At 42.4% G+C, this 26,818-nt stretch overlaps 1 protein-coding gene across 1 annotated transcript; it reads right to left on the reverse strand.

Annotated features, from left to right (window-relative positions):
* Positions 1-1,927: 1,927 nt before the first annotated feature.
* Positions 1,928-12,465, reverse strand: LOC133951932 (probable G-protein coupled receptor 149). The gene is made up of 5 exons (XM_062386189.1): positions 11,497-12,465; positions 9,900-10,080; positions 9,304-9,806; positions 3,831-3,974; positions 1,928-3,683 (listed from the first exon to the last, which is right to left on the reverse strand). Exons 1-5 carry the CDS (start codon positions 12,463-12,465, stop codon positions 3,171-3,173), a joined length of 2,310 nt encoding a protein of 769 aa, XP_062242173.1. The 3' UTR covers positions 1,928-3,170.
* Positions 12,466-26,818: the final 14,353 nt, after the last annotated feature.

Raw genomic sequence — 26,818 nt, forward strand, 5'->3', positions numbered from 1 at the left:
ATGAGCTGTGAAATGAAAATGTATGCACCTTGTCCACATTAAGGAGAATTCAGCGGCCCACACACACACACACACACATACACACACACAAATAGTCACGCTGACAGAAGCAGCAGAAAAAAATAATTTCCGGTCCTTAGAAAATGTTTTTTTTGTCACAAAGAAAAACAAATTTATTGGAATATCTCAGTTATTTGTTGAAGACTGTGTTTTCATCAGCTCTCTCTAATTAAACCTCCACTGTATCTTTCTCTGCTTTTGACTTTGACAGAAATATATTCAGTCCTCTCTTTGAGCAAGACTCCAAAAAAACAAAAACAAACCAACTGCAGACTGCTTATTTGAATCAGGAGTGACTCATAGTTTTCCGCCTCAGCCTCTAATACTTGTATTTGTTATAAGTGTGAAACAGATACTGTGCACAGCTGGCTGCTCTAAGGGGAACAGGTGAGGGATTCAAAATGAGCTGGAGTCAGAGTGAGCAGGGAAGGAAAATAGTGGAGAGGTGTTTACAATTTTAAAGAGAATGAAGCCGAGACGGAGCGGGAGACATGTGACGGGACCTTTAGAGTGAGGGGACGTGAAAGCAAAGGAATATTAAGGGAGACAGCTCCGTTTCGTAGCCCCTCCCACTTTAATCCCGTCAGCACTGTCATGGATGCACTGCCCTTCTGCACACCTTGTTTTCTCACCCTGTGGACGTCCTGTGATGAATACAAACGACCCCTGACCCTAATGAATCATTTAACCAAGATCAAAAACGGATGAAACACATCATGATTTAACATAGGTTGGTTTCTTCTCCTCTTCTGGCTGTGGATTCTATTCTAAATAATGCATGCGCTCGCTGAAGGCTGATGGAGGTTTCAAGCCGCTCCATTGATGAAGGCTTACCTGCACCTTATTGTTGCAGCATAAAACGAGAGGCTGTGAGATCAGAGAGAAAACATTAAGAATAACTGCTGGTCTTTGATAATTACTTTTCATGTCATCTTACTTGTTGTTTTTCCTGCCTTCATGTGCCTTTCCTACCATTTGCTTTCCAGCCACTCACCTCCTGAAGTGCCTGCATTTCCAAATCTTTGCATATACACACGGATATGCAAAGAAAATATATGGATAATTAGCAAAACCTGTTTTCGTGTTTTTCATCTCCAGCGCACAATACATAATACCGTATCTTTATACAGCTGTTGTGGATTAGTCACATTAATTTCATCCTCAGGGCACAACATCCCATGATGGTTCCTCTCTATGTAGGTCAGTCTCTTAAGTAGTTACTTATCACGCTTTATTAGCTTTTATTGCGTAATAAAGGATCCCATTCCAGGAGCTTGTGCATGACCTTATCGGTCTAGATGATAGGAATGTGTAAACAGACCAAAACTGGTGCAGCTAAGGTGCAGTTTCAACCTCTAACCAGCGGGACAAATGACAGTTTGACTTGTGAACCTGTTTTTTGAAGCTAAACCATAGTCCTGTAAATAAGCAGATGATCAAATGACTTCCACCACGTTAGGCTGCAGAGATGAAGCCCCGCTGAGCTGAAAACCTTTGGCACCATTAACAGCCGTCGACATTGAATACAAAAACTCACATTCATTATGATTCATACACGCCCGTGCGTTATTTTTCTTTTAACTATTTTTCGCCCGGGAGCCCTCGACACAATGAAATGCACGGCAACCTTGTTGCAGGCAATTTCCCCGTATGAATCTTTAATGACCACATTCTTCAAGAGGATGTGACACATTGCCACTGATGAAGTGGGATCACAAGAGGAACAATTTAAAAGGCTGCAGATGAAGTCCACAAAGGGCCGACGCTGTATTGAAGATCAAGCGAACAAACAGCTGATAAATAAAAGACACCATCAAGAAAGAAACTAGAATACACATCTATTCATAAATTGATCTTTAATACCTATGTTACTGCTGTTTGTACACACACATGTGCATATAAATGTAGATATAAGTTATGATACTGATATTGTCAGTGAAAGAGAGTAAAGATTTGTATGCTTCTGTTTACCAGGATGCTTGAATAGTTCCATTCCTGAATTTAAATACCGAAAGTGAGAGGCCTCTTTGGCTCACTGATTGGATGCGCAGTGAACTGAGCTGGCAGAGAGACGATTCCCCGCAAAGTGGTCCGGGGATGTACATTCATATGCTGCCTACCGTAGTAAAACTGTGCACACTGTCACTTATGTAAATTGCACCGAATGTGCATGAGGCAGAAAACAGCTCTGCATAAGTATCCCCTCAACCCCTTCTCCAATGATCACTTGTACTCTCCTTTAAAAGCTTGACTCCTCTCCTCTCCTTTTTCCTCTCCTCCTATTTCAGACTTTCAGCACGGATAGTGGTCTCTTGACTTTGATAGTAGCAGCATTAACTGTGTTACACATGATGGACGTATAGGAGCAGGGTGCACTTAAGTTAAACACGCAATAAGTTAAAGAAATACACAGAATTAAACACATTCTTATAAGAGGAACCATGGAATACGTTTGGTGGCTGACATCACAAACCATTACTGTCATGAGTTAACCCTCATCCCTATGGGTAAGGCTACATCCCACACTCAAAATGCACAACAACACACACTGCAATGAGTCAGACTCATGGGTCAGGTGACCCTCCCCTCACAGCTGAGTCACCGGTGATTTAGTCTGCAGAAGCTGCTTCAAATCAGACATGTGACCACACCGCGGCCCCTCCTCTTCCACGTCTAAGGGAGTTTCTCTGTTAATGTATCGGTTTTATGACGACAGGCGGCCACACGGTGAAGGTCTGGGCATGAATACAGATGTTCTGCTGGAAAACTGTTTCTCTCTCCTGCCCGCCGCTTCCTCCGGATCTATCTCTTTCTCTCCCGCTCCCACCGATTCACCACTATCTGCTCTTTCACAAGCTAATCTATCTCTATGCACTCCACACACAGGTGATGCACGTGCTCTCGTGCTGCTATCTCAAGAGGAAGTCCAAGAGAAGACGATTACATCAGTGTTTATCTAAGTCACTATTTTGGTCGTCTGTCAGTTTGGATCGAGCGATCAGAAGGAAGTAAACGTGGAATGATTAGGAAATATGTCTCTCATCTTTGGTGGCAGTGTTTCTCTTTCAACCTCCTCCTGAGAGCCACCCTCTTGTCATCCTGAGAGTGTGTCACTCTCCCTCCTCCCCAGATTGCTTTCTGTAGGCCTCGTTGAGCAGCTGAATCTCCTCTGTGTAACCAGAGCTCTCCTGTGTCTGTCGCCGACTGTTCTGGCGATGCGCCTCTACAGTGTCAGGTATAGTGATGTTGATGGTGTCTGTCTCGGGGTTGCCGCTGTTGGGGATGAGCAGCGAGTAGGAAGCCGTCTCGCCCAGGTCGCAGGAGACGAAGCGGTTCTCCCGTCGCGAGTAGCGCAACGAGGGCGAGCGAGCGTGCGTGGAGGACTGGCTGATGTTGGAGATGATGGAGACGCTGTCCATGGCCTCCTCGTTGTCACAGATCTCCAGGACCTCGAGGTGGATCTTGACATTTGTGTCCCCCACCACTGCCCCGATCCCCATCCCCATTCCTATCTCCATGCCCATCTCCACGTTGCCGACGTTCATGTCCCTGGTCTGGCCTCCTGCGGCTGGGTCATCTGCACTGGGCTCGTGGCCAACCGATTTGGAGCGATACACTTCCACCTTTATGGCAGAAAGAATTACAGTACAAGTTATACACAAACAGTATGGGGCACAATGTAATCCAACATTCAAAAGATATATATATACAGTATAAATTTTGTTTTTTTTGGTGATATTACCAGTCTAATCAAGAGTTGAACCTATTACCTTCTTGGCATTGTTTGGGGATATCCTGAGTCCATCACTGCTGACCTCATAGGTGGAGAGAGAGAGGGTCTTTCCTGTCGATGATTGCAGAGAGACGGTGCCCTGGAAGGCGCACAAGGGCACTGACAGACCACCCGTTGACCGCTGCATAGAAAAAAAAGGGCAGAAGATGTTGAATTAACATCGACCGAGATACATTTATTCACTGTGTATTTTCTTCTAATGTTTTTTTTAAGATGCCAACCATTTGACTAGGAATCCGGATGGAAACTTGCCTGTATGGCTTAATTTGGCATGATTGACCGAACCATCCATCCATCCATCCACAAATGCTCATGTGAAGGTCACTTTCAAATACCTTCAGTTCCATCTTGGCTACTCACCATGCTATTGACAAGAGGTACAAAGCGTCTGACGCATCATCTACAAGGCCTCTGTGCCTCTCGTTCACTTTGTTCAGACGAAGCGAGCACTGATTGCGTCCTTGTCAATAGCAGGGAGATGAATGTGTTGACTGACCACTTCTAACCCAAGAGTTACAGAGGCGTATATGTAAGAGTCCTGTCAACAGCAGCGAAAGTGAGATGTCTGGTCTCTGTGCATAGGAGGGCAACCAGAAGCTTTATCTAATTCTTTGTATAATGGAACTAATTTCCTCTGGGTTTCAGCTTGCCATATTTTTTTCAAGTACATGGCTCATTTATTATCACTTGCAAAATCGAATTTCATGTTATCTCCTGTTTTTGTATCTCTTCCATGGAGATCACTTCACCACACTGTGCATTAAAGTGAGCCTCAGTCAGCGTGATGTGTTTGAGAAAATGCATATTGACGGCAGGGGAAAGGAGAAGAGTCTTGTGGTGCGACGGCAGGGCGACTGGTGGGTCTCATTAAGTTTGATGTAATGATTAGATTGTGGCTATGACGCACAGCAGAAACAAAAAGGAAGTCATTATCTTGTTCTCTATGACTATCTGTTTTCCTGTCATTGTCTTTCCATCAATGTGAAATGAGAGAGAGACGAGCGGGGGAGAGAGAGACAGAGGCTGCGACGTTGAGCCGAAAACACGTTGTCCAATTTACTATCAAGCAGAATTAGCGGTTAGAATGGTTTCAACCTATTAAGTCAATTACCTCAACTTCTCAGAGATGTGTTTAGGAATTTTTAGGAAACTCTGAAATGTCTCAACAACTTTCAAAAGGACTGACATTGAATTTGGTACAAGCGCTCATTCTATCAGCAACGCTAATGACATTCACATCATCCTCACCTGCACTTTCTGAGATGCTCATTACCTCCACCATGTTTTCTACTCCCCTGTCCGTCTGTCTGTTGATCAGCAGGAATATGTAAAAAATTAAACAACTGGGCGAAGAAAGAACCTATTTAATTTTTGGTGTGGATCCAGGAAAAAGAGCAAAATCAACCAGTGTGGCTTGATTTAATTTGAGGGGACTGTTGGGACTAGTTGAGAGGTATGTACTGTACTCTGAACCATTCTTGTTGTTTAATGATGAAAACTAGAGTGACACTCAGTAGACTACATGCCTCCGCCAGGTTCCAACAGTCCCCTCATGAAACCATATTTATATCCACTCGATCAGATTTTCGTTTGGATCTGCACGAAATTGTACACAAAGTCCCCTAACCATTTATTTTTTCTCTTTCTGAGAAACCAACAAACCTTAAACCTGACAAAAATTGAATGCGTTCTTCTTTGATTCACACCACATCCTTTCACCAAGATTTATGGTAATCCTTCTTTTATAATTTTGCCTACAAACCAGCAAACCAACAAACAACGTGAAGACATGACCTCCAATTGGTGGAGGTAGTGGCCTAGATACTACAACCTTCAACACATCAGCATATTAAAATTGTTGTCATAACCTTACTAGCAGGCTAAATTTAGCATTAAGCTCAAAGTATTGCTGTGGATAAGAAGAATTTCACAGAGCTGCTGTGGCTGTCGACTCTAGGTGTTCCTATTTTTAACAGATGAATTCAAGCGACTTAATGAGCAACAATACTGCAAAATATCTGATATTGAAGTTTGCTGTACATTGATCGTGGTTGTTTTATTTCTCTGTCTGACAATCAATACTTCCTCTCATTTCCGCCTCCGGGACTGGTCGGTGGGAACAACATTCATTCACAGTTTTGGATGTGTTCTCAGAAGGGTAAACAGGCTCCAGTTCCCCGCATCTGAATGCACATCATTTACCCCTCAGGGAGATGACTTGTGAACGCGCCCCCAGCTCTGTTCTAGCTAACAGAGAGTAGAAAGTCACAGGGAGGGTAAAGATGTCTTTAAGCTCTAATTCCACCTCTCCCTGTGGATGCTGAAGGCCAGGAGGGCTGACAGCAAGGAGGGGAGAAGCCGGGTAATGACATCTCGCCTGCTAATGAGGAACAACACACAGCCAGGAACCGTAATAAATCACAGAGTATTTAGGCCTGATGTTCATCGTTTGTTTGCCTCTGTGTGTTTACACAGTATAACAAAACCGCTGTGTGTTTGAGCTAATTCTGATCTTCATGCCGTTTGTGACTGTAGACAGAGGGTTGCTGGATCTGTGCAGCCTAATCCTGTCTTTGGTCTTTGGTCTTTGGTGTTTGACTGTGCATGCACACACACACACACACACACACCGTCCATGTACTGCAATCATAGTGCCCTTATACTTCCCCTAACCATAAAACCTATTGTCTCAACCCTCAAACAGGCCTTTGAAAGTGGGTCAGAATCCAAGAACTGGGCAAAATATCCTCACTTTCCCAAAATGTCTTTACCCCGTGATGTCTAGGCTCAAAATGGTACACACACGCACGCACACACGCAAACACAAACACACACACACACACACACACATCAGCAGTCACAGACTTATACATGATGCAAAGTGAGTGGCAAAGCCGGGCAGTAGATGCATGCTCCATGGATTTTCACCCTCTGGTGATTTCCAAACCGAAACGTTTCAGACTTATAAGTAGAGCAGATACAGTGTGGGAGAGAGCCAGAGATAGTGTGTGTGTGTGTGTGTGTACATGTGTGGATGTGTGTGTGTGCCCTTGAACACATCCATGTTTGCACATCTGTTCATGTTCTCGTTAGTTTTATGACTTTGATCAGCTTGTTAGTGTTTATGAATTAAGCTACAAACCCATTTTGTTAAAGCTCAGGATTCACGGCTGCAAATCTGTGAAATGTGTGTCAGAACACATAGAGCCAAAACATAGTCAATGAAATTGAAAATAAATGATGCCATAGAAGATACATTAGCAAAAAGACAGTAACATAAAGCAGTTATGTATGTAGTGATATGAGAGGGAGCCACGCAATAGAGATTAGGTTAGATTAAATACGGGTTATGTGGATAATAGATGTGTCGGTTTCTGAGGTAGTGATTTAGTGACCCTGGACAGGTTGGTGTGTGTGGTAATACAACATATGAGGGGGAGCAATGGAAAAGGACATAGTGACAGACAGTGTTTTCCAGCAGGCTGTCAGAGGTGAGAAAATGAATGCAATTATGAGGTTTTCATCCAGCGTAGGGTAAGCCAAAGATTTTTCTGTCACTCCACTCTGCTTGTTATAATTTACTCTAACATATATGAACCAGAGTAGAGTGGAGCTGTTAATAGAGATATTGATATGGATTTTCCAGATAGTAATCATGAAAACTTGGGGCACCTCTAAGTTTATTTTCTGCAAAATAGAGACATTGATTTCGGGTCTTTTATTTTGTCCATGTTATTTACTTTTATTTATCCGATGCAAATTAAGGGGTTCAATGAAAATGGAAAAGCAAAATACAGAGCTTTTTTTTTCATTTCTGCCAGGGTCCATCGTTATTGTGTTATTCAGAGTCTCCTTGATCTTGGTCAGATCAGTAAAACGTTGTTAGGTTGGGTTTATTTTTTAGTGGAATATCGATTGCTATAAAAAGTTGGTGAAAGTGACTTTTATTTTATAAAATTAAGGTGCCCGTGCATAATTCCCTGTAGAATTTCTTGTTGTTGTTATGACTATTTGTCTCAATGCATTGAAGTTGATTTGTAGAAATGTGCTTGATTTATTATTTTGTTCACAGTTCTTATATCTCTGCTGTCCGAGGAAAAAATGCATTTATTTTTGTCAGTATATTTAGTTGAAATTTGACAGTTTGTATTTTTTTCTGAGGTTTTGTAAACAACACATAGCTATTTATTTAATTTTCCATTTTCAAAGCTACTTTCTCTTGGTACTGATCACTGTAGGTTTTTCATATGAGGGCAGAATGAAGTGATTGAATATGAGGCCGTTCTCTCATCAGTGGCTGGCATCTCGACTGTCAGGGCACATTAATCACCAAGGCTTTACTGTTATGTCCTTGTTTAACTATCAGTTAAAGGCCAACAAAACTCGGAGAGAAAGAAGCCTCCCGTATTTCGAGAGCTCAGGATGTCAACAACAAACAAAGAATGTTACATGTTCCTGTTGCAAACTGTCGTGAGCTGCATTGCTTACTTGATGTGTTTAGTCTCTGACTTTGCATCGACTGGATGCAGCAACTAGTGAGTGACTGAGAAAATAATTACTTCATGAGCTTAACGGACTAAACTGTACTACATTTTTCATTCATGGAGTCCATTCATTCCATGTTTATAGCAAACTGCAGGAATGCTTTCACAAGCCTCAAATGGGAACTAACCTTCAGTGGAAAAAACTCATTAACACTGATCTTGAACCTGTAAGAAAGAACCAACAAATAGAGCTGAGCCTTGAGAGAGCGTCTGATTTTATCTGTGGAGCAGTAATGAATGAATACTTGGTTTTGAAAGACAGTCTGGTATTTGTTACTTAAATGGTACATTGCTGATAGTATCTTGATCAATTGCTCTATTAGTCAGAATCAATTGAGGCTTGGCACAGACAACGATACCCATAGAGGAGATTTAAACCATTTTATCTAAATCACATGGTCGGTTCCCAGTCTGTCAGCTTGACTATAAAGAAGAATATTCACAAATGTGTAAACAAATCAAACAACAGAGACCTAGACCATAAAAGCAGAGACAGACAGGGACTGAGACGGACAGAACCGCAAAAAACAAAACACACACACACACACAAACACACACACACACACACACACACACACACACACACACCTTTAAAGCCTGGGTATAAAGAGGCACTTGAGTCCACCAGGTGTGTGTCTCTTTATCTCTGTGCATATGCACTGCAGTGGAAAACATGCACTTTCCCTTTGAGCTGAATGTAAATGGCCACTGGAAATCAAACTATTTATCGCTCCCAGGATACTAATCACTTCTAACAGATCACCTCGAAAGTAAATCACCATAACGCAGCAGTTGTTTAACCGAGAAAGTAATAGACTCTGTAGAAAATCCATTCATTCCAGCCATTAATCACACAATGACAAGTATAAACTACACAATCTAATGGTTCAACCTGAGGTGGTCTACCTGTCTGGGCGTTCTCTCTGATTTACTCCTGCACCACTCCCAGTCTGTCAGCTCGATTTTGCGACACCCCTCGTGCGACAGCCTCCTCTCCGTCCCCTCGAACACGGACGACGTGTCAGTGAGGTTGCGCTCCTGCTCCCGGTGATGAGAGGGCACCAGAGGGACGCAGCGGAAGTCCTCGTCCTCCCCGTGGCTCTGGTAGGGAAGTGGAGGACAATCAGCCAGCGCCTCCCCACCTCCGGCTACTGCCTCCAACAGAAGGTCTGTGTTAGAGGAGCTGTCCACCCGGCATGTGGTGCTGAAATCAAAGTCAGGCGCCAGGCTGGAGAGCCCGCCACATTCGAGTGCATCGAGGCGGGCATTGGGGAAGTCACAGTTGAAGAGGCTGTGATAGGCAGGTGTCTCAATGGGAAGACTGGTAGGAGACATGGTGGCATGGGACAACTTGTACACGCCGTAGCCTTGCTGCAGGGAAAGATTGAACTCAAATCTTCTTTTCATCACTAAAAGAAAAGAAACAGAGGACACATTCATTGCAACCTGACGCCACACATTTCGTGGCGCATTGCTGATGAATTTGTTACATCATGGTCCACCTGAGGCCTCCTGCGTTGGCTCTCGCTGGCAGTTAATGAAGCAACCGCATGGCATGTGGATCCAGCGCTCAGACAGCATGAATAACGGAGTGACCGCAGGGGCGAGCAGAGTGAGAAAGAAGCTCAGAGTCTCCAGGGAAGAGCTGTGTGCATTCAGCGAGTGGCGCACCAGGACCAAGGTCTGTGAATGAAAGGGAAAGGAGACATTAATTCACCTGGGAGTCTGTTGTTCGATATGCATTAGGACACTGGGGGAAGGGAGGCACGTGAATGAAAATGAAAATTACACTGATCCTTTTTTGCTTTTGGTTTTCTTTTGTTTCGTATTCACATATTCCGATGTCATGCGCGTGGATATGCAACACGACGAGACTGTTGTGCTGTGAATTGCATTACTCAATAGAAAATGAATGAAGGCATAAATAGTTCTTCTTACTAGAAAAGAGCTCCTTTATGAATATCACTGTGAGGTCCGGCAACGGGTGCAGCATATACAGTGTGGATATTAACCTCTACATCTTTCTAGGAAATACTTGTCATTGCAAAGGCAGATACAAAGATCTAAAAAATGTTTCTCTCAAGAAATACTTGTTAAGTGTGTTGCTTGAAAATATTCCCATCAACAGAAAGGAAACCCATTGTGAGCTCATTGAATTTCTGATCAGTAACAATTTGACATTTTCCTGCATAAATCATCTCCATTGGTTTTGCATATTCTCAGGGTCACAACATTGGAATGCCAATTATGTTTGCCTGTACTTGTCTGTCAACGATGAATTGTATCACTTTAATTCCTTTTTTGGAGCTTTTCTCTTTCACTGTGTAGCAATCTTGCAAAGTACTTCACAAGGCCACATGATGAAAGCTTTCCTTTAGGTGTTGACTAAAACTTGCCAACTACTGCTGCCAGCTACAGGGAATGTGAATTGAATGGGACAGTGGCAAGGCTGAGAAGAAATAGTGTTCTCTCTAAATCAGTGTTTCGCAAATAATGTGATGTTAAATGGTTTCAAAACTTGTCTTGTTTCCCACTGTGGACTCAATGGACATTCAGTGCTTTGTTGATCTTTAAAAGTGGACAATTATTTAATGTTAAATTTTTTTTATCACAGGAGAAGATTTTAAGAGAATATAACACTTCTTTTCTGACTTTTAATCCACCTAATCTCACATTGTTCTCCGTTATTACCTCTGACAGCTCACAACAAAAAGGGTCTTTTGATTTGGAGATATACAACATTAAAATGTCTTGTAATCTTGTGCTGTATAAGCAGCCATATGTCTGACCTATATGACTCATTGGGTTGACAAGAGGCCCATACAGTGAGCTGTATAGCAGTTACATTTCAAACAAAACACAGTGAGTTTAACAGGAGGAAACAGGTGGTTCATTTCCTGTTATTTCTATGAAAGAATCTTAGTGCAAAAAGTGACATTCAATTGTTACTGAATTACTTAACACCAGATGATTTTCTTGGGAAATAAGTGCAAACATTAGATGTAAAGTGTTTCCAGATAAACATTGAATCCTCTGGATACAGTGAACTGTTTGCAATGGCTAAACGTTAACATATGCCCACTGATGCTTTTGGCTTACCATCATTGGCATCCACAAAACAACTCGGACCACCGCCAGGATCATGGAGAAGCGCTTTTGCGCGAACACCACCGGTGTGTCCCCGACAGCTGGTGTCCTCTGTCCGTTTAGGGACACCGGGGACATGAGGCTGTCCTCCCTCTCCCTGAGCTCTGTTACGCACGAACTGGGGCTCAGCTCTTTGTAGGCACCGAAACTTTTGTCAAGGCTCTCCCGGGAGAAAGACTGGAGGTCACAGAGGGGGACAGAACCACTCAGTCCCCTCGACATCTCCAAATAGCTCGGGTACAGCAAAGTCCTCTGGGACTCTCTGGAGCACAGCAGCTGGTAGGTGAGGGGGATGAAGAAGAACAACAAGCCGCAGAAACACAGGGAATATAAAGAGAAGAGGAACAGGATGTAAAAACTGTCGCTCTCAGGGAAGCAACCAAGATAAGCCGGCGTAAAGCTGCCCCATCCGCACAGAGGCAGCACACTGACGGCCAGGCTGACAGCCCAGACGCCGGCGATAGCCCACATCACTCTCACAGGCCGGCGCACAGACTGGAGCACCCCGAACCTCTTGGTGACATAAAAAGTGTAGGCTGCTATAAGGCAAGCCTTCATATTGCTGGAAACACCCTGGAACACGTACAGAAGTCCGGACAAAGTGCACAGGCTGCTCGACCCTCTACTTCCATCCGTCTCCCACTGGAGGAGGATGAACAGGGAGAGGGGAACCACGCTGAGCAGGTCGTCCACAGACATGGAAGCCACGATGAGACACAGGGACGTTTTCCTCCGCATCCGCAGGAGAGACAGCAGCGAGTACGCGCCTCCGGTGAAGGTGGCGGCGGCGATGGTTACGCACAAGCCGAAAAGCAGCAGTCGGATTTGCCTGTCCACCTCCGAGGCGTCGGTCCCCTCATAGCCGGCGGTGGAGGGGTTGCTCCGGTTGGGCGCCGGGGAGCTCAGGTGCGTCGTGGACATTTTTTCAGAGGATGAACTTCTCCGTCTCCTTTTGGCACTTTTTTTATTGGCTAAATCTGCCTCAGGAGCTCGTAAAGTTGAGATGCGAGAATGGGACAACACGTGCCACGTTCCTTACGAAATCCAGACAGAGGGAGATGATAAGTGAACATTCCTCTTCCATCCGAATGACAACTCACGCGTAATGTAGGCGTCCCACGGTCCCTTGGATGTGTAGCCTCGGGGTGCGGGGCCGGGCAGACTCACCGTTCAAAGCGCGCAACTCTAGAGCACCGCTCGTCTCCAGCTGTAGATTTACGCGCTGTCGTCATCCCCCTCACCGATGTTATCTGGGGCTGGGCCAAACGCAGTGTACTACTACTATGGGTGTCCGTGTGAAGCTGGTCCGATACACCAGACTGCCTTTTCACGTGTGGCTTGGCAAAAATCACTCATTGTTTCTCCCACTTTCCTTCCCCGCCATTTAAATACTGATTTAAAAACATAAGCTCACGTGTTGTTTGTGTGCAAGGCACCCATAAACGTGCGCACAATTCCATTTAAGAAAAAACACACATTAAAAATAAACACCCTGTGTCCCTGGAAGCCAGTTTCACCAGATTACCTTCTATCCTTTCGAATTTCAAAACCTTCCTTAATGGAATCGGGACAGTAAATGCCAGGGGGTAAAATAACGGGGGAAACCTAAATTAGATCAGATTTGAGTGGTATCATGTGACCACGGGTGGGTCCCATGTTCTCTGAGCCATGACTGGGAACAGTGTACGTTTAAACACATGTGTTATTTATTCCAGTCTGGAGCAGTTCTCAAGAGATAAGAGGGCAAAGGGTTCATTCACGGGATTTGAATCCTCGTCTGACTCAATTAAATGTCTGAAAACGTGTTCATCTGCTTTGTCACCAGAGACTTGTTTCAACTGAAGACTCAACAAATGCTTAGATTGCAATTAAAACTGTTTCATTAGATGTTTGTTGGCGATGGGAGAGTGTGCAATCAGCTTGTGTGAAAGCTTGGCCTCTACCCTGGTGTGCTGGCCTTGTCTTGTCCTTCCCTGTGGAGTCCAAGGATTTTGATGCTCAAGGACTCTTCACTTTGTCTGGTTTGTTCATGGGTGTTGATGTATCCCAGTGGCGAGCTGTAGAGAGAAATAATACTTAATAATACTGTGGAGCTAGTTTAATCACTGCTGATAGATTTTTGGACTCAAGCCATTTTTGCAAATGCACACACGGATCTAAACGATGACAGCCCATGCTTATTTATGTATTTACACTCCTTCATCATGATACCACCATTACGACTCTATGGACGCTGAGTTCTTTTGGCCCTGAGCAGCACGGATATTGACGTGAACGCAAACATGACTCTAAGTGCATTTAACTCCAGGTCGTGTAATTGAATTGAGGTTTGGGCTAAGTGACTCACAGCCCAGTCCTATGACCAGACTCTCTCTGGGGCCATGAGGACACAGAGAGGAACATGAGAGGACAAAACCCATTCCACCAGGGAGCATAAACACAAACACACACACACACATACAGATTCACCAGCTGAGCTCAGCCTCACACATCAAGGTGACCTACTTTGTGTGTGTGTGTGTGTGTGTGTGTGTGCATGTGTGTGTATTGGCATGTGGTGCATGCAGTAGTCTGTTCATGTGAAAAAGCACAAGGTGAAAGTGCAGCGAGACAAATGCACCGGCGAGGAACAGAGCAAGTGTAATGAAACGGGATCCGTTCGAAATGAAACGCTATCATTCTGTCAAAACACATCTCGTCATCTTGTCACAGAGGGACGACTGAAACTGAATATCACGTCATGGTTGTTAGAGATGGAGAAGAAGAAGAGACATATATTAACTGAGGATATTCCCCATAGGAGAACATGGGAAATGAGGCATGTGTTGTTGTAAATAAGTGATTAAAATGATGGTACATGCTGCAGTGTCAATTTAGATGTAAACTGTCAAAACCAAGCATTTCATCTATTAAACGTTAGAAAATAAAGCCCATACAGATAAGTGCATACGTGGATTAGGAATGCATAAGGATCTCCTGTACCTCTACATATAATGTAAGAAAATCTCCTTAGATATACATTTATATATCACATTGGTTTACTGGACATTTTTGCATTTCATCCATTCAGATAGACCATCTAAGTCCAGCACTTTCTCTAATACACACCACTCACATATTGCTGGCTCATGCATCATGGCCAGTATCTTCCCCAAGGACAGTTTGGCACATGGAATGGAGGAGCCTTGCAGGGATCGATCCACCGACCCTCTTGTTCGTGGACGACCCGCTCCAACTCCTGTGCCACGGCCACTGAATAATGGACAGTATCTGCTATGGTATAAACACAAAGCATATTCTGTACCTATTATGAATGACTAGACTGTGAATTTTGTTTTGTTCTATTATTTTTTCTCTCCTCACCAGAATTAGATACTTATTTAAAACCAGCCGAATCACAAGCTGAAATACTGAGGCACATTATTTCCCGACTGTAATATCCCAGTTTTACTGAATAACATTCGATCAAAGAAACCTTTCCGCCTGCAGGCTGATTATACATCTGGATCTTCCTGCCTGAACAGAGTTTACCCTGTGCAAACAGAAGTGATCTGTCTTTTAGCACCGCTGCCTCCTGTTTGTCGAGAGTTTTGATAACGAATCTGTGAAATGAGGCTTATTGCGTCTGACACTGTTCTTGTGTTAACACCGGAAAAAAAAGGGTGTTTGCTAAACCCTGACATTTTCATTACACTTCCATCAACGTGTCTGCCTCAGTGAACATTTAATGGACTCTCATGAAGTCAAATGAAATTACATTTAAACTAATGAAGCGATGGTTTGATTTGAGAATTACACTCATTTTACAACGTCTAATAAATCATTCATCTATAATATTGGCTTGGAAATGAGAATGAAACCATGTGAACGCTGAGGAGTGAAACCTCAATGGGTCTCTGTTGAGATTCATCTGGACCATGAAATGAAAGCAGCTAATCAATGATGGATGGCTCTAACATGTTGTGTATATACCCTTCACGTTCATTAATAATGCATTGTGTTGCATACGGGCTCATATGCATGATTCATGTTCTCACAAATCACACAGCTCACATTAGATCATAATAATAATGATAATATCTTTATCTGTACGGCACTTTTCAACACAAGTAACAAAGTGCTTTACAACAAATGATGTGAATTGCACAGAGCAAAACAAATAAATAATAAAGACACAGATCATAAAAGTCATAGACATTATGCAACAAGAGTTTTTTAAAGATATAGTGACATTGTTCCAAAGCAACCAGAAAGCAACATTACTCAACGCAACGTTTGTAACTACAAATGTCAAAACTGCTAGTGTCTCCCATCAAACAAAAATCCTCCTGCACACAAATACACAGCACGCATACACGCATACACACACACACACACACACACACACACACACAGTCCAAACTGCGATTATCTTTTGTCAATAAAATATTAATGAAGAAGCACTTGACACAGAGATACAGAGACGGAAACAGAATGGAAGATTATGTTTGCATAAAAGCGAGCAGTGAAATTGAATGAGGAGAGGAGGATGAACAGTCCGTGTCATGAATCCATAATGACTCCATCTTTAAAGCTGTGCTGAGGCGCTCTGCGGGGTCCAGCGTTTAAAATGTGCTGCGTTTGTTTAAGTGCTGAGGTTAACAGTTTGATTTACTTTAACTGCGGAAATGTACTAAATGCCCGAGCGGACAAAAAGAGCAAGTTAGGAGCACATGCAACACATAGAAGAAGCCTGCATGAATCTATATTTTCTACTCTAACTACTACTATTGTTAAGTGTCCTCTCCTCATAATAAACACACATAAATCCACTAAGTAACAGCTAAACACCAGAGTTTCAATCTTGATTTGGTTGAGACCACAGCGGATCAGAAACCATGTAAATATTCTATTTAAAATCAATTAAGTAAATATTTAGTCTTTAAACAGCATATATGGTTTCTACCAGCTTGTTTTGTTGTTTACTGCCCCCTAGTGGCCAAACATTGAAGCCCTGCATTATCAGGCTGCTATCATGTTGTCAGTCTTTTCAATGTTTGGCTTTCCGACATATTGTGTTTTACTCTGAGAAACTTAATAATTAATAAATAGACCGAGTTTATTATTTTATTATTCTTTGGGAAAAAATGAAAATAACTATTCACATTTTTGTCAGGGTGTCATACTTTTCTCTTAGAGATATTTAAGTTAATAATAAATAAAAAGTTATTTCATCAAACTGGCAGCTCAAGATCGAAATGTAAATGAAATATGTACTGTATAATGGATGTCATCCTTGAAGCTTAACAAGTATAAATCATTTGTAGTTATTTTGAAACATCCTTTTTAAGATTATTACTTAGTATTTTGGACTTTATTTGAGAGGCAGAAGAGATAAAGGCAGGAAAGTCCAGGGTTAGACTGTCGACATGACATAATATCAAATAAAATCCATGATAATTTCATACAAAAGAAGATATCAAAACATTCAATTTTGCAAAGGTATACAAATATTCATAAGGCATCATTCAAATTCAGAGCATGAACTAGATTTGTTCGGGAACTCTTTCACTGCACAGTTGAACAGTGTGTGTGCACCTGTAGGCTCAGTAACTGATGTTTGTGAAAGTGTGTGTGGATGTATGAAAGGCAGTCGTCTATAATGCACGAGGCGTATTTCCATCTCTTATTGATGATGAAAGTGCAGAGTGAGAGAATTACTTTCTTTTTGTTTGCGTGTGTGTGTGTGTCTGCCCATTTCCAGTCCGCCCGAGTCGATGGTCAGAAGGTCCTGACCTTGCCCCTGTTTCCATGGCAACACTGACAGGAGTGAATGGTCATAAACAAACACATTTTTGCCTTGATCTCGCTCTCTCTCTCTCTCTCTCTCTCTCTCTCTCTCTCTCTCTCTCTCTCTCTCTCTCCTTGTTTCTGTCAAACACAGCAGTTGTTATATTTCTCAGAAAAAGGTGACTAATGGTTTTCTCAGAGAATGTTGCAGGTATAAGTGTACCAGACAATTCATGAGCAAATGCATGGATCACAAAATATGGAAAAATTACCATGAGAGAGATACATTTTGTGCAGGCATGTTCTCCAGGATGGTGACGACTGGCAGGAAGGCTGTCAGGTCACGGCCGGGGTAAAGAAAACACACACGTAGTTGTCATCAATGACAAGCAGGATGGCACTTGTTAATGTAAATTTGGTGTGGTGTTAAAAAACGGACACTTTAAAGGGTTGGTTCCTTGGTATGTACCCTCAGGGTTGAATGCACTTATTGTAAGTCGCTTTGGATAAAAGCGTCAGCTAAATAAAATGTAATGTAATGTAATGGTTCACCGGAAAAGGAAAATGCACTCATTATCTAATCACCACGATGCTGATGGAGTGTTTGCATCCAGAGAACACTTTTGGAGTTTCGGGGGTAAACAGCGTTGAAGCCAAATCAAATACCATTGAAGTAAATGCAACCACTTCTTCAAACGAGAAAAAAACAACAGAAAAAAAATGGAAAATGCCTGAATACTGCTTCTGTTGTGTCATCAAAGTGGCCGTAAGCCCCGACATTCAATTTTCCACTTGAAACACTGCATTTACACCGTTCTTTGGCCTAAATGTCCTCTGATATTCTCCTCTAGAGCCATGTTCACGCATGGATTACAGTGAACATGGTGACTAAAAAACATGGTGTAAAATCCAAAGGTGTTTTGTGGACTAGTTGTGTTTTGTGGACGAGTTATGAGTGATTATTGTGTTGTTTTATATATTTGTATGTGTTTTGTACATTTGTATAAAGGCTCATCTAGGAACAGGCAGTGCACACTAATAGGCTGTAAATGCTGTGGTATGTTGCACTGCTCCATACTGTATTCTTATAGCCATATAAAAATGTACTTTAAATAAATAAATTATTGGTACATTTAACATATACAATAACATGTTAGCTGGGATAAATGTCTGTTAGATAAAATGCACATGACCTGGTGCATATCACTGTGAAAATGTGTGAAATATGATCACTTTTATGGAATAACTTACTTCAGGGGTCTTCGGCCTACAGCCAAATTAATAAAACAATGATAAGACACAAAAATGCTAAATAAAATGATAAGTTCACTTGATTTAAATATATTGATTATTGAAGGACTATTTATTTTGAAATGCCTTTCTTATTCCTAATTGGGAAACTACAGTAATTGCTTGTTGTAGGCATTCCTCTTGCCTTGAAAAAATCCATCTGTAGTTCAAAAGTTCATGTTGGGGAGGAATTACACTAAAACATATCCATAACCTTTGATCACCTTTTTATAAGGTTAATCTGATCAAATGGATTGATAATACTGTCTTACGTACCAATTTTGTACTAAAAGTCGAACTTTTCTAAAGCCTCAGATAAACTCTAGATAGATTTTGGAACATATGTCTGAACAGAATAAGGACTATAGAGTTTGTCTTACTTACCTTACATGTGGAGGGGAATCTCTTGGTGGATCACTAAGAGCAGTGTTTCTGATTTATCCACCAGATGGACCTATTGCACTGTGGAAAAAGAAAACCTCTGTGTGTGTGTGTGTGTGTGTGTGTGTGTGTGTGTGTGTGTGTGAGAGAGAGTGTGTCAAACACCACCATGCCATTTAGGATGAAGCAGGTGTCCAAACATATTCCCTAAAGCCAGTTAGTTAAAATAACATAACCACAATTACACAGCAACATCTTTATTTAGTGCATTATGGTATATTATCCTGCAGGTTTGTAACCCATGTCATTATTAATCTGCAAGTGCTGGGTGCAGAGGATCCCGTGTGTCTTCAGGTGGGTCACAGCTACAGTCCTGCAGGGACACAAATCATCCAGGCGTCTGACTGTGAAGAGATGTGACAAATTAGTTTTCTGTTCCCCCCCCCCCCCACCTCTCTTTCGCCGTGATCTCCAACCCTCCATCCAAACACTAATCAGCATAATGAATTCCTCCAGCATGTCGACTTTAATGGAATCAATTATTTGAAGAAGAAACAAAAGGTCAAGAAAACAACCAGCACATAGTAATTTAAGTGGTTTGTCACTGAGAAGAACATAAAGGGAAACCTATGTTCAGTGTCTGCGCATTAATGCAGATAAAATAATGAGAATCCATTATTTGGTATTTTCTTCATTATTAGAGTGGAAGACAGCATTACGTGACAGAGAGGAGAGGAGATGAAAGTGGAGCTTTATAAGTAAGTGATGTGACAAAGCCATCTGTTTTTACCTGAGTGGTTGTGTGGTAGTGTGTGTGTGTGTGTGTGTGTGTGTGTGTGTGTGTGTGTGTGTGTGTGTGTGTGTGTGTGTGTGTGTGTGTGTGTGCGTGTGTGTGCATGTGTGTGTGTGTGTGCTTGTGTGTGTGTGTGTGTGTGTGTGTGTGTGTGTGTGTGTGTGTGTGTGCTTGTGTGTGTGCTTGTGTGTGTGTGTGTGTGTTTGTGTGTGTGTGTGTGTGTGTGTGTGAGTGAGTGTGTTGCCTCCCCGTCCACTGCCACTTTGCATGGTATGTGTATATTTCTACATTAATGAGCAGACGAGAGATTTTCATTAAGGGCCCATTAGTACCTCTCTCACCCTCCGGGCCCCAGCTCACTGTTGCGCTCTCCTTCATTCCTCTGATGCAATAACCACAGAGAGGCAGACAGAGCGGCAGCAGACATGGCTCACTGTCACGGGAACCCAGTAAACTGCACTGTACGGTACCTGGCACCATTCTTCAGAATAAATCAACTCTTTAGAACTGGACTGTCAACTGGGCCCTGGCAGAAAGGCAAAGCGGCGAGTGGCAAATTAGGAAATTTAATTTGAATTAAATAGACGTGTTTGCGTTAGGCTTTTTAAACAAGGAGCTAAATGAGTGAATCATCCAAACACAAACAGATCATGTGGGATTGAGCCTCTGGTAAGAAAGCTCCCCTTGATTGACAGCTGCGTACTGCTCGCCTATCATCCGCCCGCCGCTGATAAGCCTGGCTGGGCAAACTTTTCAAATTCTCTCAAGGCAAGCGTGCTATCAAACCAGAGCGCTCTTCAAAACACTGTGGAAGCACGGCAACTCCCCAACAAGTCAACTGGCAGCCGATTTTTATCTGGGGAAGTGTGTTTTCAATCTCGCTCTTTCCAATCCAGCGCACATCTCGGAGACAGAGATGCTCCGTTTGTAAAATGTTGTCTGCATGGCGTAAAAGAAAAAAAGAATCTGTCATTTGAACATCACTAAAAAATAACAAGAGTGTTTCGGCACAGGGTGGGGGGGGGGGGGGGGGGGGGCGGTTACAGCCAAATGTAGATGTCACTGTGCTGTCGCTGCAGAACATTAGAGGGCAGTGGCTTTATGGAAAGCAAATTCCACATGAGCCAGGGCCATTTGAGATCTTCGGAGAGGCAGACAGCAGTGGTTGGTATTAACAATTTTCTCTCTGATGCCTGCTGGGTGTTGCACCTTCACGCTGCGCTCACCATATTGCTGCATAATGTCCCCCCCCCCCCCCCAAACACACACACACACACACACACACATCATCTGCTAACTCGCTGCAGGAACTTCGAGGAAGAAACGGTCCTCTGGTGTGTCGAGGGTGAAAGAGCAAGAGAGGAGATGGACAGTTTGTCTGCTGACTGCTCAAAGTCGAGCAGAGTGAAACATTTCCTGTCGGAGACTTTGGGGCAGAGGGGAATGGGATGGGAGTCAGGGGGGAGGAGGCGAGGAGTATAAATCCTTATTGAAATGTAGGAATGTCAGCTGTGGTTAACAGATCAGCTTGGCGTGTTAGGACGTATATATGCTCCGAACAGTGAGATGTCTGTTTGCAGAAAACCCGAGCGCCACACAGAGGTGACCACATACGCCAGTGCTGGGGATGTTTGTCACAAAGCACAGTTTAAACCACTGTCAGCACCAAAGCCCCAACCCAAGGAATCCTGGTGGTTCAATCGGTCTAGACATGCCTGACATTTTGATCAACGGCTGCTTTCACTTAAATCCATCCTCAAAATCCGGATTAGGATGATTCCCACCGTTGCATCTGTGTTGTTTTCTGCCCACACTGAGCCGTGCCCAGATTCCTGCTGAAACATGCCGTCGGTTGACAAGAATCTGTGTTGAAACCAGCGATTGCTTCCACGCGGTGAGGTTTTTCATTGCTGTACTTTGAGATTACTGAAGTTATCAGTGATACCAGGAAAGAGAATCGTTGTGCAACCCAGTTATTCTGCTTTGGTGGTTGGAACGGGAACTCGCGGCTGCATGTCAGCTTTACACATCCCATTTTCCTAGAAAGACATCCATCTAACAAGAATAACATATTTATCAGTTTAGACAGCATCACTGAATTGTAAAGACACTGGTGGGAATTCATAATTAAAAGGATTATGAATTCTCTTTCTATAAAAGCAACCATTGTAAAGACTTTATAATGAACAACTTATTAAATATTCATCAAACCTTATCAGAAAATGAGACATTAACTAATCCGATATTACAGTTTGGTTTTCCAAGTTGCTTATAATTAAGTTTGGCTTGTGTTTCCCACCTGCTCTGTTTGGTGAGATCAGCATTATCAATGTTGGGGATAGTAATCAAAGGTTTTCAATGACCGACCCTTCAGGTTCTCCGCAGCTTCTTTAGGCTTACAGTTTTAACAGTTGTTCTTACTATACGAGATGAGTAAGTTTCTTATTAACCATCATTAAAAACCATAAGGTACAATGCAAAACCCCTTCTCAATTGGTGCCTTATTAAAAGAGCTACAGCGCTTTCAGTACATATCCTGGAGCAGTACTTTGCACAAACAAACTTGCTTTTGATTAAGTCAATGAAGACAGTAATTACACTTGATTATCTACTCGTCGATCCTCTAATGCTCGGGGTGAGTTCTCACCCACACTGCGAGCGAGTTACTCGAGCACATGGTCCAGTCTCCCTCTGTCAGGTCATTTGTGCACTAAGACAAATTGTACAGTAGTGGGACACAGTGAAGTGGTTTATCAGTCTCCGAGAGCCCAGCACTAAGGTGCCGCAGGGTAAAGGAACCGGCTCTGGAGAGGGCCCTCTAAGTGGCCATGACAGATGAGCTCCATCAGTGAGCATTCTTCTGGGTCTCGCTCAGACTGATTCCGACACAAAGAGATGCAAATGCATTGAGGAAGACTCCAGCAAATGAGCATTGATTTGGAAAATAACTCATCATTTAGTTGAAGAAAGTGACTCGTGGGAAACAACTAAGAGCAAGAGAGTTATTTGGAAGGTTTCAACAAGTACTGGAGACGGGGGAAATCCTTCACAGCAGAGTGGTCGGTTTCCTGGTGCAGTATGAACCAGGACAAGTGATCACACTAAGCCTGAGATCAAAGGTTTTGTAGCAGCCTTGAACTTGACCCTCTCGACCTCCAGCTGTCAGCGTGTGGGTCTGTGGAGGGGACAAGGGTACGAGGGTAAGAATGTGTGTGCGTGCCTGTGGAAGTGTGTGTGAGTGAGAGACGGAGTAAATAAGTGCAGAGACTGATGTGGATGTGAAGCACCTGTCTGCTCAATATTATGCAACTAAAGGGTAGAACTATTTTAGAAGAGTCAAAGTTTAACCTGCCATCAAACTTTTGTTAGAAAAGTAACAACCGCAGCAGTTTGAAAATATCAGCTCAAGTCTGACTAAACAGTGGAGTGGAGAACATGGTTTGTACATGGAGCCATTTCATTAAAATTGGAATAGGAGCTTATCTAATCCACATGGAAAGTCCTTTGAAGAGGCTGCAGTATCTATGTCACTTGTCAGTCCATCTCACATCAGCAGATTCCTATCGATAAAAGCCCACTACTGCAAAACGAGTGGGCAAATCAAGAGGATGATAACTGTGCATTTCAAAGAACAAAAAATTCTCGAGAGCATAATCACCAAAAAAACCTTTCTGCACAAATTTGATTGAAAAAATCTGAAACTGTGTTTTGGACTGAATTAATACCAGTGTAAGGACAAAACGGGACACAGGCACGATGTGGACATAAAGTCGGTCCCACCAAGGTTAAGCATAAAAGTGAGTTAATGCAGTTAATGTGAATAACATCCAGCCTCAACATTGCAACCGCTTACCTTCCTCCATCACTTTGTGTTTTTTCATCCTGAATCACATGAATCGGCAGCAAAGAGCAATGATACCAGTATCATGGGGTTTTGAAAACAACAAAATACCTTTGTTATCGTACTGGGATATTATTTCCCTCCTTCCCATTCCTCATAGATAACAAAAGAAAATATAAAAAATATCCCAAACTGTCTGTGCCAGTCTGGAAATATTGGGTCAGTTTGCACATTAAGCTATTTTTTTGCTTTTTATGACTTTTCTGTTCCTCTTCTTAAGGCCTCGTGACCGTCATCAGTCTCAAACCAGCTCTGAGGGCAACAGGGTTATTTATGTGTGTTGCATGTGAATGTGGGTGTTTTTGTGCAGACTCTGAGGAGGACTGGGCACCCGGTCTGGTGCTGATAGTAAAGTTTCTCCCATGACAGTGGGTGAAGGGAGGTGCTGGGAGAACATCCCTCTACTGAGTGACCTTGACCCAAACCAAAAGTTTCTCACCCCGTCTACCACCAAGACACCAAGCAAACAATAATACATTTGTTATCATCTGATGGGAAAAAAGACACACGGGTTCTTGAAATGGCAACAAACGTGTTGTTCTGCAGTGACTCTCTGTGAATCACAGTCATATGCGGATCAAATGCAGAACCATGTTTTAGTTATGCTGTTTGCTTCTGAGGAACATATTACTCATGCCTTGGAAGGGGAACCGCTTCCACGGAAACAAACGGATCTGAGAATACAAAGGAACAAAGGTTTTGCCAAGAAATAGATTCCGCTAAGCTACAATTAAGACCACACCTTTCAAATCATAAAAACATGGATTGTGAATAAATGCTACCAATGCGTGCTGGCGTGCAGGTTTAATGTTGTACTACAAGACCTTTAGAGCAATGCAATATGTGTCTATGTATGTTTGTTTAAATGTGCACCTTGTTTTACGGCAAAAGACAGTTTAATACCTGTGTCACCCCAGACACAGCGCAATTAAAATCCAATACTCTCCAGGAGTCTATAACACGCTGCGTTTACTGACAGCGTACACAGCTCAAATGGCCAATGGAGATGGGGTGAGGGGTTTTATTTCGAGAGCTCGGCAGCAAAATGATGGAAAATATGATCACTGCCGGTGAATGTGTACATCTTCTGGACGCACCGACGGGCAGCTCCTTCGAAAACTGCTGTCGGTTCATCTTTGCAGATATTCTGAAGATATACACACAGATGAACATTTCTCATAAGAGGAATCATGCTGTGCAGAAGCAATGAACTGTGGATGGTATGATGGGGGGCAAAGAAATAGGTTTGCATAGTCATTTACTGTATATCTTAGGTTGAAACTACATATTGGACAATGGAGCTGCAATGAGCCTGCAAAGCTAAAATCTAAGGGCGGTAAGGAAAGGTTTGGGTCTAGTTAAAGTTGGCTTATCAAAAATATGCTAAGTTTTCCAGTCACAGCAGGTAAATGTTTATACCAGTGCTGTGCTGAACCTAAATTTATTTTAAAAAGACATCAACAAACACAGCCTCATATATATTGCATGACTTTGGTGAGCCACTGAAAACAATGACATCCAGTTGTTTAGTCCCTTGCTTACAATGAAATTGGGTAATTTATTCTATGAAGAGAAGCATCTGTTTACTTTCTTCTCACTTTAAGGCTTATTTACACTTTTACGCTATAAAACTACATGAGTTAATTGTCCGTATGAGATTGACACTTTGGTGATCTTCTGTGTTTAATATTATGGAGAGCAGGGACAAAAAGAAAAGTCATACGTGATACAATAATAATTAAATAAAGAAATATTTGATGGGGACTAGTCTGAGAGATAGTTCCCTATACAAATTACAGGTTATAACACATCAGGCAGGTTGTAATTGGAATAGAAACAAAAGCAATATACAGGGCTGGTGATGTCTTTAACTACCGAGTGTGAGGACAACTCGAATGTGAAGCCAATTCATCTCTAGAGGACATGGACCAAATTAAAAAGTCGAAGCAGACGTTAATAACTTTTTTCCAAAGATGGTTTCTGTCATTTGTGGTAGCTCCCATCACACAGGTGTTTGTTCATGTGTTCATTCTTCCTGTAAGTTTGGTTTAAGTTACTTATGTGATGAAATTCAAAATGGAGTGAAACGTTATGATTGACAGCTTAGACTGATTTGTGATTGATTGAGCGTGAGAATCGGTATAGTGGCTCCACACCAATATCACGCGGAAGTGGAGGCGCAACATTCATATATATAGCCTCTCTATGCCTATGAGAATATATTCAAACACCCCAACTTCCCTTTATAGAGTTGTTGAACATATGCAGTACTGCTAACACTGGTGACACCAGCAGAGCCACATGATTTACACCTAGAGATGATTTTCAGATACAGCATTTTGTTTCTGCACGGATAGGGAACCTCAGGCCTCTGGGGCATTTACAGCCTGAGAGACACTTCATGAATAAAAGGGCAACACGAAAATGATCTCGTGCAAGCAATTCTTCTTCTGGGGTAAAAGCAAAGAACAGTTAATTGTAGATAAACATTTCCTTCAGAGTTAATAGATAATATATTATAAACACTTTAAATATGTTTGCTCCGCAAGAACAAACACCTGCTATCACATCTGCCTATTCTGGTGAGTTCCCAAAACTCTTCCAAACAAGAAAAGTAAACATAAATATTTTTTAAACTGTTCAACGTGGAACAGGTTGATCCATCACTTTACAAAACCATCGAGCTGCAGAGCAACGACAAGCTCAAAGACAAGTACAACCTCCCTCTGCTCTGTATGTTTGAGACAATCTACTGCTGGGATTATTCCTTTCAAAAAGGACTCTTGCAAATACTTCATCAAGACTGACTGACCCGAACCTGGAAAAAACCAAGAGCCGGTGGCATCATCATCAACACTACCATCTAACATCAGATAACACACGAAAGAGGAGTTCCAGCCAGTCTCTGCGTTTAAGGTATCTGATTTGTGTATTTTTCAATTTGTGAAGTCCTAAAAGTATCTTTTGAAAACTAGAATCGTGTTCCGTGGAGCACAAACTTCTGCCTATAGGCCTAATAGCTGTCCTAGATTAAATTATGCATTCATAGAAATTACTTATTTTTTTCATTATCAAGATCCACAAATTATTCCGTGGGGAAATCAGTTAAAGCAAGTGATAAAAACCTTTCTGGATCTACC

Source organism: Platichthys flesus, chromosome 4 (assembly GCF_949316205.1).
Source record: "Platichthys flesus chromosome 4, fPlaFle2.1, whole genome shotgun sequence".
Lineage (NCBI taxonomy): Eukaryota > Metazoa > Chordata > Actinopteri > Pleuronectiformes > Pleuronectidae > Platichthys > Platichthys flesus.